General features: G+C 46.5%; 1 protein-coding gene across 1 annotated transcript in view; it reads right to left on the bottom strand.

Annotated features, from left to right (window-relative positions):
* Window positions 1–12,157, bottom strand: part of MYO10 (myosin X) — a 223,258-nt gene that overhangs the window by 171,943 nt on the left and 39,158 nt on the right. The window contains exon 2 of the mRNA XM_066579202.1: window positions 8,023–8,121. Coding sequence (XP_066435299.1) covers window positions 8,023–8,121 — 99 coding nt within the window. The remainder of the gene's footprint in view (window positions 1–8,022; window positions 8,122–12,157) is intronic.

A 12,157-nucleotide genomic window follows, 5' to 3' on the forward strand; every position in this document is an offset into this window, starting at 1 on the left:
AATGAATATATCTCCTAACCATATAGCATCTGCCAGACGCTTTCTTCACAACAGACCTCAGCAGATGCTTGATTGCCATTACATGAGCACCTGACCGGAATGTGAGCATGAACCTGAGCCCCTTCCAAACTAGTAAAAAAAATAGTATTTGGATATACTTAAAACTTCTCTTTTCTTGTTCTTTTTTGTGGTATATTGATTCTCGCCTCCAAGACTTCTCCAGAGCAGCACCGGTCCTCTGGAACGCACTACCAAAGGATACCCGGGCAATCCAGGACTCGTAGAACTTCAGGCGTGCTCTAAAAACGCACCTCTTCAGGGAGGCATACCATATCCCCTAAACAAACCCCTCTGTACGCCGCCTGATAACATGCTCCCTGACCTACTGACTGCAATCCCTGCTAGCTGTCATAAACCGCTCCTGCAGTCATACTGATCCTGCCGTTACACGGCTTAATGTCTGACTATTGTCTGTGTGTATAGCATCCCTCACTCTCCACCTCGCCATACCGTGTACATCTCCAGCCCCTTTACCTTCTGTATCACCCCATTACTTGTAGTATGTAAGCTCGTTGGAGCAGGACCCTCACCCCTATTGTTTCCATCAACTGATTACTATGTAACCGTGGTTCTGTAATGTTTGTATTGTCTTTCTGTATCCCCCCTGTCTATGTAAGCGCTGCGGAATATGTTGGCGCTATATAAATAAAGATTATTATTATTTTATGTATGGCACTTTACACAATTAATATAACTGGATCATAAAATGGTAGAGTTGGAAGGGACCTTCCGGGTCATCAGGTCAAACCCCCTGCTCAGTGCAGATCACTAAGTTATCCCAGACAGATGTCTGTCCAGCCTCTGTTTGAACACTTCCATTGAAGGAGATCTCCCCCTCATTGCACCCAGGGCACATGCCCCGCTTGTCCACCTGACACTACCTACTTGTTGACTTCTCTTTGTCTCATATTACAATATTCTATTGCAATGCGTATGGTGACAGCCTGACTATCCTAAAATACAGATATTGGGGGAAGTTAGGGTTTGCGCAAGTGGGATTTGTTTGGTTTCTCTGCCTGTCAGAGGTGTCTGATAGCAGCTCATATCGCTCTCTGTTATTATTGGATTTGGGCAGATAGTTGTCAGCTGAACAGACTGCTATCTGATGTGCATGACCGCCTAAGTGCTGAAAGCATCCCGTTTTAATGTGATTATGAACAGTCACAAGGGGAGACAAACGCCATTCTGATATTTTATTATCCAGTTTAACTGTATGTAAATGACAGCCATGCCTGCAGAATCATCTTACGTAAGAGCAGCGCTGACTGCCAGAGATTAACTGCGTTTAGACGTCTCACTTTAGAAGCTGGAGATATAATGTGAATCTCTGTGTCGGCTTACTTCTGAATGAAAGCATTCATTGTGATTGAGGAGAAGGTAAATTATTTTGGCTTACGCTGTTCTTCGGTGCTGATGCAGAACAGCTGCGCTGGCCATTTTACACGAGAGCTTGTTGCGCTGTACTTAAAATACATTACTAAAGAAATGCTTTATGCTTTTTTTTACCAAAGTATTCCAAGTACGGTGACGGAAATCTGTTCTTCCACTACTGTAAACACAGCTCATTGCCATCAGTATACAAGAAATCATTAAAGGGGTTGTCCCGCGAAACAAAGTTGGGGTATACACTTCTGTATGGCCATATTAATGCACTTTGTAATGTACATTGTGCATTAATTATGAGCCATACAGCAGTTATTCACTTACCTGTTCCGTTGCTAGCGTCCTCGTCTCCATGGTGCCGTCTAATTTTCAGCGTCTAATCGCCCGATTAGACGCGCTTGCGCAGTCCGGTCTTCTCCGTGTTGAATGGGGCCGCTCGTGCCGGAGAGCGGCTCCTCGTAGCTCCGCCCCATCACGTGCCGATTCCAGCCAATCAGGAGGCTGGAATCGGCAATGGACCGCACAGAAGACCTGCGGTCCACCGAGGGTGAAGATCCCGGCGGCCATCTTCACAAGGTAAGTAAGAAGTCACCGGAGCGCGGGGATTCAGGTAAGCACTATCCGGTTTTTTTTTTTAACCCCTGCATCGGGTTTGTCTCGCGCCGAACGGGGGGGCTATTGAAAAAAAACAAAAAACGTTTCGGCGCGGGACAACCCCTTTAAAGATGCAATTTTTATGGCGCTTTTCTGCCGTATTTTGCACAAAATTGCCAAAAAAGCTGAATTTTGCAAATTCACTGTAAAAATATTCCAGTTTTTTTAATCCACTGTATTTTTACTAGGATTGGTGTAACTGTGGGTGTTATTTGCAACAATGTTACATAAACAGCTGCAGAAAATATCACAAGTTACATTCATACAGTTACATACGGCACTAAGAGAAATAACACATGACTGCAATATAATCCCAGCTATTGTAGAAGTTGTCACCCAGCTTTCTACAAACTCTGACAACTTATCAAATCAAAATCAAATCATGGTATTTGTATAGCGCCAACTTATTCCGCAGCGCTTTCAGGTAATTATTACTTATAGCTGGGTTCTCATTTTACCGACCTCGGAAGGATGGAAGGCTGAGTCAACCTTGAGCCGGCTACCTGATTCACTTATAAATAAGCATTACGATTAGAGATGAGCGAACGTACTCGTTTCGAGTAATTACTCGATCGAGTACCGCCATTTTCGAGTTCTTCAGTACTCGGGTGAAAAGATTCGGGGGGCGCCGGGGGGCCGGGAGAGGCGTGGCGGCGCGGGGGGTAGCAGCGGGGAACAGGGGGGAGCCCTCTCTCTCTCCCTCTCCCCCCCACTCCCCACTGCTACCCCCCGTGCCGCCACGGCGCCCCCCGAATTTTTTCACCCGAGTACGGAAGTACTCGAAAATCGCGGTATTCGGGCGAAAAAGGGGCGTGGCCGAACACGTTCGCTCATCTCTAATTACAATGCCATTAAATTCACACAAACCTTTTCTCTTCCTCCTTCTCTTCTCTTGCTCTGATATTATGTATATGATCCTGAAAGCTCAAGATGAACGCCTGACGATAGGATTTATGGTGAAATCTATCTGTAATAATGAGTTGTGGTCTAGATCTTTGTGTTACTCGCTAAAAATGCCTACAAATGGAATGATTATTGTCGTTCAGTCTAACCAAAAGCCAATGACAGAACGACAGAACGGTAATCGCTCGCTTCTTGTTGTCGCTCATTTTCTGCGCATAAGAATCATTGTTGCTCGCTCACTTCTCGTTCCGTTTAAACAGCAGTCATTCAGTCTTTCACATTTGCTAATGTGAAAGACTGAATGATACTGAACAATTCTCATTGGACGAGTCAATAATGCATCTGCCTGTCTAACCAAAGCTGCAGGAGAATGAACGAGCTGGAGCAAATGAGAATCGGCTCATCCTAAAGGAGCCTTAAGCAGAAGACCAGTTGGTCTTTTACATTGTGCAGTGTATTTACATACTGACTAATTTAGTAGCACACATTGCAGTGGATACATAACTTATAGATGAGCGAGTATACTCGCTAAGGCACATTACTGGAGCGAGTAGTGCCTTAGCCGAGTATCTCCCCGCTCGTCTCTAAGGATTCGGGGGCCGGCGGGGGAGAGTGGGGAGGAACGGAGGCGAGATCTCCTTCTCTCCCCGCCGCAACTCACCTGTCACCCGCGCCGGCCCCCGAATCTTTAGAGACGAGCGGAGAGATACTCGGCTAAGGCACTACTCGCTCGAGTAATGTGCCTTAACGAGTATACTCGCTCATCTCTAATAACTAATATTGTCATTAAGGTGGTTTCCAATCTGTGTTGGGGATCCTGGTTTCCTGGAAAGGGGAATCCCTGTGGCCGAACGGCTTTGTCTTAGGACGGAATCAAACAACATTGAAGGACCCTATTGATTATAATGGAGTCCGTTCAAATTCCGCTCAGCTGCCTGGCTTTTAACTGGAAGAAAAAAGCGCTGCGTGTGGCACGTTTGCTTCCAGTGTTTCGTGTCAGTTCTGCTGCTGAACCTCCGACCGGAGCTTTCAAGGTCGATGTGAAAATGGCATGCAATATATATATATATAATTTAGGTTTCTGCTTTTAAGCATGTCAGCTAGATTGCACCCAAGACATAATGCCTTCCATGTATCTAATGTAATGAGCTGGCAGATGTTCCAGCAGGTTGTCTACAGCTGTTTCCATTTTATTGTTACATTTACTGTATCTGATACATCTGATCCAACGTTCTGCTACCTTTCTGCTGGTTCTCTCATTTAAAGGGGTTGTCCCGCAAAAGCAAGTGGGGTTATACACTTCTGTATGGCCATATTAATGCACTTTGTAATGTACATCGTGCATTAATTATGAGCCATACAGAAGTTATTCACTTACCTGTTCCGTTGCTAGCGTCCTCGTCTCCATGGTGCCGTCTAATTTCAGCGTCTAATCGCCCGATTAGACGCGCTTGCGCAGTCCGGTCTTCTCCCTGGTGAATGGGGCCGCTCGTGCCGGAGAGCTGGTCCTCGTAGCTCCGCCCTGTCACGTGTGCCGATTCCAGCCAATCAGGAGGCTGGAATCGGCAATGGACCGCACAGAGCCTACGGTGCACCATGGGAGAAGACCTGCGGTCCATCGTGGGTGAAGATCCCGGCGGCCATCTTGCTAAGGTAAGGAAGAAGTCGCCGCAGCGCAGGGATTCGGGTAAGTACTAAACGTTTTTTTTTTTTTTAACACATGCATTGGGTTTGTCCCGCGCCGAACGGGGGGCCTATTGAAAAAAAAAAAACCCGTTTCGGCGCGGGACAACCCCTTTAAAGGAAATGTTGATGAAATGGAGAAAAAGTTATTTTCTGGCATAACAAGTAACAAATCATGGATAAGGTTTGGCGAGCTGAGACCCTGATCTGTAACCCAAAGGTGAAGGCAGTTTCTGAAGTCTTCTCTGGAGCTTATCACTGATGTCAATCAGCAGAACTCTTGGAAATGAAATATGACGCAGATTGATATTTGGTGGATTTTCTCTCAAACAACATTATTATTCCAAAAAATGCTCTGCTTATACACCAGAATGCTTCCTCTGTTCTTACTTCCGCACAAAGACATTTCAATTCTTCCAAGACTACTTTGTAAAAAGTCTAGAGAGACGGAATAACTGGAATAGTAGAGGAAAGGTAGCTACTAATAATGCCTTATTCTGCCTTGTAGAATCTCTGCAATACGGCAGGCCTTGTGGGGTGTTCTTGGTAAGCAATGGTCAGTGCCTACCAAAAGTAGTCCAAAGAAGGACAACCGGTGACAGGGTTATAGGCACTTAATCTGCTCTGGGAGTAAAGGCAAGCCCATATGAATCAATTCCACAAAGGATCTGCTGAAAACGTTAATGCTGGTTATTGTAGAAAGCTGTCAGGACACACGGGGCATTGTGGCTTTATGCGTATGGGGCGGCATAGCCCATGACCGGTCTACTACTGAAAGAGCCTACAATGGACACATGTGTATCAGAACTGGACCGCAGACAATGGGAGAAGGTGGCCGGGTCTGATGCATCAAGTTTTGCCTTACATCATAAGGACGGCCAGGAACATGTTTATGGTACAGTAACTAAATATTGAGTTCCTTCAGATCAGAGAAGAGATCAAAAATCCATATGGATACAAAAAGTAACATTAGTAGATTAGACATATTACATATACGCTATATTGGCGACTTTATACTAATAGCCTCTGACTTGTGCACTCCAACAACTATTCTCTTTGGTCAGCCCGCAGTACTTGCACTTAGGATTCATTGTGGTGAATTGTGCAGCTACAACTACTGCGAATGACTGTTCTAAGCTGTACATCACATAGTGCACGGATATTCTGCACATCTACAAAGGGAAATGTTATTCTAGCAAATGAAGCGGACCATAACAGCGACAAGTAAGCGTGTGTGCAGCTCGCACTGACAAAAGGAGGTAAGCCGCCTATAGACCAATGTAATTGCTAGCAATGATACATTGACAATGGACGGTAGACTCATCCTACAACACCTTTTGTAGCACGATTACTAGTGACGTTCAAGAGAAAACGGATTGTATTCTCAGCCATTGAAGGAGCCGTTAAACCTAACATTCCAGCTGCCTGTCATAAATGAGCGATCCAAGTAAATATCACAAGCAGGGCTGAATAATTTACCACTGATGACTACACTTCTGAATGACTTATCCTGAAGTCAATGGAAAACATGTCAGTGTCTTACAATTAGTTCTTGGTTATGTTTTATCCAGATTAGTAGAGCAATACTCAACGTACCAAGACCTACAAGACATCCGCACTAGAAGTCATGGGCCTGACGATCACGGGGCAGAGGGAGCCTACCTTACAATGGTGTAATTGATGATGGGATCACAGAGGTTAAAGGGAACCTGTCAACTACTTTTAGTCCTATGAGCTAGGCTTATAGGATTCTCACCCAGACAACCAGAACCCTACTATGCAGTGATGAGGGCCTGGAAATAGCTGGCTGTACATGGGTGTCTTTTTCCTATGGAGAAGATTGAGGTTTGGCTTATATCCTTAGCCATGTTGCAAGACCTCTTAGAAGGTGGGATATTGACTAAGTAAGCTACCTTCCAAAAGGGGGTGCTGAAGAGGCATTATAACATCGTCTATTTGCATATACAGACATAGCTCACAGTAAAGGCCGCCTGCAGACAGGCGGAAATTCCGCTGCGGGATTTCCTGTGGAATTTCCGCCCGTGGAAGCTGCCATAGGATTGCGAAATCCCACTCCCTGGCCGCCAGCCCCGATCTGCGAATGCGCCAGCTGCCCGGCAGCCGGCACATGAAAGAGCCAGAGCTGCGGGAGCGTGTGAGTGCCATGCTACTCTCTGCAGATGTTCGGGTCGGGTCCCACTACGAGGATTCTCGCATCCGGATCTGACATGGCCGTTTGCAGGCGGCCTAAGTGAACGGCTGTACTGGTAAATCGCTGTGCGTCCCCCAACAGCGTTTTACCGGTATTTGTAAATAGCGGGTCTGCCGGCAGAGACAATCCTATGATCTATTTCTTGTGTATATCGATACAGTGTCCACACGCACATGTGCATGGATCAATATAAGTCCACTGACTTTGATTGACGCTATACACGGCCGTGCAATGCGCATGTAATACACGGTTTAAAAAAAAGCCTAAAAGAAATATGGAACGTGTGGGAAATCACGAAGCATGACTTAATTAGAAATGTATACTGAAACCATTAAATGGGTTATCTGGAAATATATATCCTCAGCATAGTCGAAAACAAAAAATCTACGCCAAAAGGCAACAACAACCCTATATTGGTTCCCCTAAAATACAACTTTTTAATAAATGCTGATAAAAATTCACAGTTCATATATAAATAATTAAAACCCCAGAACCCCTGCAGTCTAATCGGGCACACAGCGTCCTGTATCAGTAAGTGGCCATACAGGAGAACAGGGGAGGCAGCGCTCCTTCTAGTACCGCTGCAGCCTCCAACGCATGCGGCTGAAGCCGAAGCACCTCCGTAGGACACATATACCCAACCTGGGGATCGGATATTAACAATAAGTATCCCCCGGCATGTTCTGCCAAGTCTGTGGCGTCCTCAGGAGAAACAGGGCTATAGACAAACCGCCCGGCAGATAACTACATCCTCAGACTGGTGGAGATCCCTCGCCTGGGACCCCCTGCCGATCTGCTTTCCAATGGTGCTGCTGTCACCGGGAAATAGTCCCAGATGGAAAGGGTACTGCCAGCTGTCTTGGAGCATGGCGCATGGGAGGGCGCTTGTAGTACCGTTTCAGAACACTAAGTTATGGCATTTCCGACTGATGGCTGAACGGTAGGGATCCCGGACATCAACCCCCTCTAATGTGACATTAATTACCTATTCTGAGGATCGGTCATTAATAATGACCCCATTCATGTTCACAAATGAATATCATAAATGGCCTCCTCTGTAGAAGAGCCATCAGAGTATATTAGGAAGGAGCATTGCGGCCCCCACAGACGGTATTCGCTTTCCTTACCTGATTATAATATGTCTTAAATACAATGACGCCGCCAGCGGAGGACTGGACGTAACTCGGATAATGCTGTCCATTTTCCCGCAACCAAACCTGCGTTCCCTGCAAGAGAAATAAAGGATGTTACGCTCACGTGTACAAGCGCTATTTAATTACAAGGGTCAAACGTATCACAGAACAGACACAAAGGGGGGTTTCTGAAGCAGACCACCCACAGGGCTTTCCTGAAGGTAATAATCCCCCTCCAATGTAACATAAGAAGGTCAGATACTTATTGGAGTATTCTCCGGTCGTAGAGGTGGTCCGCTCCCCCATCCAGGACCCTCAGCTACTGGCCAGAGCGGGCGGATACACCAAGTATCTCTTATACACCTTTAGACACTATGAGAGCCTCACGATTCTCCTTTACCCGAGTGAACGGACTGGTGACGTCATCAGAAGCTGGCAGATGCTCGGGCAGCGTGTTTAGGCTGCGCCATTCTCGCCCACTTCTAGTTCAGTGTTTCACATTCCTGTGAACGATCAGTGTTTATACGGCACGAGAAGTGAAGGAATCGGCGCTGGTTTTTATGCCGGCTGAAACTGAACGCAGAACAATAACCTTGCGATTCTCATACGACGTTGGCTGCGCCTAAATTGAACGTTTACTGTTCGCCTAAACGCAGCATTGATCTGAAGGACGCAAATCAGGGGAGTCCAACTCATTTTATCATTGTTATGGTTCCCTTCAAAGGACTTTGAAGCTCTTTTGCACGGGCGTATTCGCGCTCCGTATTATGCGCATATTTTATACACAAGTAACTTGGACCTTTCAGCCCAGTGTTTTGCCCTGGGGTATTCAGACATACGTTTTATGCATCTGAAAAAAATTACAGAACGTCCTATTTTGGTCCAAATTACGTAACGAAAAAGGCCATTAAAGTCAATGAGCTTGTAGCGGTGGCGGCTGCGGCGGTTCCGATGCTGCACACCGCTAAATCATTCATACAGCTTATCACCCACACATTTTTTACTCTACTTTTATCAAGGCTCAGGAAACTCAAGATTTGGAAATAATGTGGCTAGGATCCTCTAGATGGCAGCGGGTGCGATCAGCTGGAGTCTCAGGCTCACACAGGAGGATTTGGATTGCGGATTCCGCGATTGCCGTTTGCGCAGGAAATCCGCAGTAAAATGCGGTCATTGAAAGGCATGCATTTTCACTTTTTTGTTCATATTCACTCCTGTCACCCCACGGCTGGGCAGCCTATCACGGCGCTCGGCTCATCTGTGCTGCTGTCCAATAAGAGCTAAGTCTGCCAGCAACCAATAAGAAATCAATGGTTGCCAGGCAAGTTAACTGCTGCTTACCCAGGATAAATTTTAATGCCACCATTTATGGCCACTACAAGGTTGTGTAAATACAATGAATATACCATATATGTGCACTCATTGTGTATTTATGTATGAAGCTAGGAGAAATCTTTGGGACTTCAAGATGTGATATGGGCAGGAATAAAGTCTCTAGTACCCTGTTGTATCGTCTCTAGCTTAGATACAAGATGTGATACAGGCAGGCATGGAGGCTCTAGTACCCTGTTGTATCGCCTCTAGCTTGGATACAAGATGTGATACAGGTGGGCATGGAGGCTCTAGTTCCCTGTTGTACCACCTCTAGCTTGGATACAAGATGTGATACGGGCAGGCATGGAGGCTCTAGTACCCTGTTGGACTACCTCTAGCTTGGATACAAGATGTGATACGGGCAGCATGTAGGCTCTAGTATCCTGTTGTACCGCCTCTAGCTTGGATACAAGATGTGATACGGGTGGGCATGGAGGCTCTACTACCCTGTTGTACCACCTCTAGCTTGGATACAAGATGTGATACGGGCAGCATGTAGGCTCTAGTACCCTGTTGTACCGCCTCTAGCTTGGATACAAGATGTGATACGGGCAGCATGTAGGCTCTAGTACCCTGTTGTACCACCTCTAGCTTGGATGCAAGATGTGATACAGGTGGGTATGGAGGCTCTAGTACCCTGTTGTACTGCCTCTAGCTTGGATACAAGATGTGATACGGGCAGCATGTAGGCTCTAGTACCCTGTTGTACCGCCTCTAGCTTGGATACAAGATGTGATACGGGCAGCATGTAGGCTCTAGTACCCTGTTGTACTACCTCTAGCTTAGATACAAGATGTGGTACAGGTAGTGGTGGTGGTGGGGCAATGGAGGCTCTAGTACCCTGTTGTATCACCTCTAGCTTGGTTACTGGATGTGATACGGACATGCATGGAGGCATACAGGTTCCTTATGGTTTGTAGTCTGTTGCAGTTGCCATCCCAGATGGTCCCATACATGTTCTAGTAGTGATAAATCTGGTGACCGGGCAGCCACAGAAGTGTGACAATGTTGTGGGGGCTCCTGTGACCCCCTTGTCTGTGCGGCCGAGCATTATCCTGCTGGAAGCCGCCATGAGAGGAACACATGTGGCTGCAGGATGTCCTGAACATATCACTGAGCTGTCATTGTCCCTCGTACCACTACTAGGGGGGACCGACTGTTGTATGCGACGTACCCCCAGACCATCACACCAGCAGGGGGCAGTGTGCCACTCTACAGCAAAGGCAGGATTGAGGCGCTCACCCCGAAGTCTCCAGACACGAACCTGACTTTGAATGACTACAAGCCACACGTGACACAGATATAACATGCCACGAGGTGAAGCACAATCGTTCAGATATACACTATATCTATATATTGTTCAGTATTGATATGACTTCCGTGTGGAGCGCCTCATTTCTCTCCATTCCGCCCCGTTTTACGTGCTGATTTCCATGTAATCAGTTATGTGTTTTCCCCTATTGTCTATTGTTTGATGTCGTGGCACAATCCCATCTGCCGGTGATACATTGGTGTTATTATGACACATTGTTTACCCGGGAACATAACCTTCACTCCTGTTGTAGCTGAATAAAGTGACTAAAACAACAAGTCCTGGACGTGTTCCCGGCCCGATGACCTATATAACGGCTTCCCTACAAAGGTTTATTCATAGGCTTACCATCCTGCGCCGTCTGCATGTGTTACACCCAAGAAGACTACAACTGCGGATGGCCCATAGTTATCATTTCCCTCTCATATAGGCCCATATTTGCAGATCACAACTCCTCAGTAACTCGTCGCCTCCTCCCACCACAACATCACTGACATGTCTGCAAATGGTTGTTGATTTCTCAGTAACTAATGGAAAGCCGCTACTTTAAAGGAGTTGTGCAGTTCAAAGTATGGATGGCCTATCCGCAGCATAGGCCATGAATGGCAGATCAACTGGTCAAAGGTCTTCTGGATTGGTATGTTCGTGCACCAAGCTGATTTCTGCAAGAAGCAGACAGCTCCATTCCCACTGCGGTGGCCAGGTTTGGCATTGCAGGCTAGGTTGCCATAGATAGACACAGATTGCAATACCAACCATGGCCACTGCAGTGGGAACGGAGCTGTCTGCTTCCTGCAGAAATCAGCTCAGTGCAGAACAGTTAAAAAACGGGGGTCCTGGGCAGTGGAGCCCCACTAATCTACTATTGATGGCCTATCCTGCAACTGGACAACCCATGTGCACAAAAGTTGGCTGTCAGTTTCTAAAGAGCTAATCATGATTCCATTTACTTGATATCAGCTTAATAAAGCAAACATAAACTCTAGTCTAAGGGTCCTTTTACATCTGTCAATGAGATGCCGATGATGAGTGCCATTCAACGAGATTGGCGCTTGTTTACTTGGCCTTCACACAGGCTAATCCAGAATGCATGGAGACCGACGGCCATTCACACACATGATCATTCATCTCCATGACAGAATAGGAAGAAACACATGGGGGACATATACAGAAGATGATCATGCATCCACCTGGACAAGTGCAGCTGTTCTCACCAGCACCTGGCTGCTCACGGATCTGGTCTGCAGCTGCAATGCTCTGCAGATACAGCTGGTCACAGCTCGGATAATGCAGCTGCAAACATGTCTGATTCCAATCCATGCGAACACGAATGACAGAAGCAAACTTAGAACATACAATGAGCATCTTCAGCTGACTTGGATCTGTGCATTTCGGTCAGTAATGGACAGCTGCCCGCCGCAACGTCGCTGCAATCAGACAGCC

This window comes from Eleutherodactylus coqui, chromosome 9 (assembly GCF_035609145.1).
Source record: "Eleutherodactylus coqui strain aEleCoq1 chromosome 9, aEleCoq1.hap1, whole genome shotgun sequence".
Classification (NCBI taxonomy): Eukaryota; Metazoa; Chordata; class Amphibia; order Anura; family Eleutherodactylidae; genus Eleutherodactylus; species Eleutherodactylus coqui.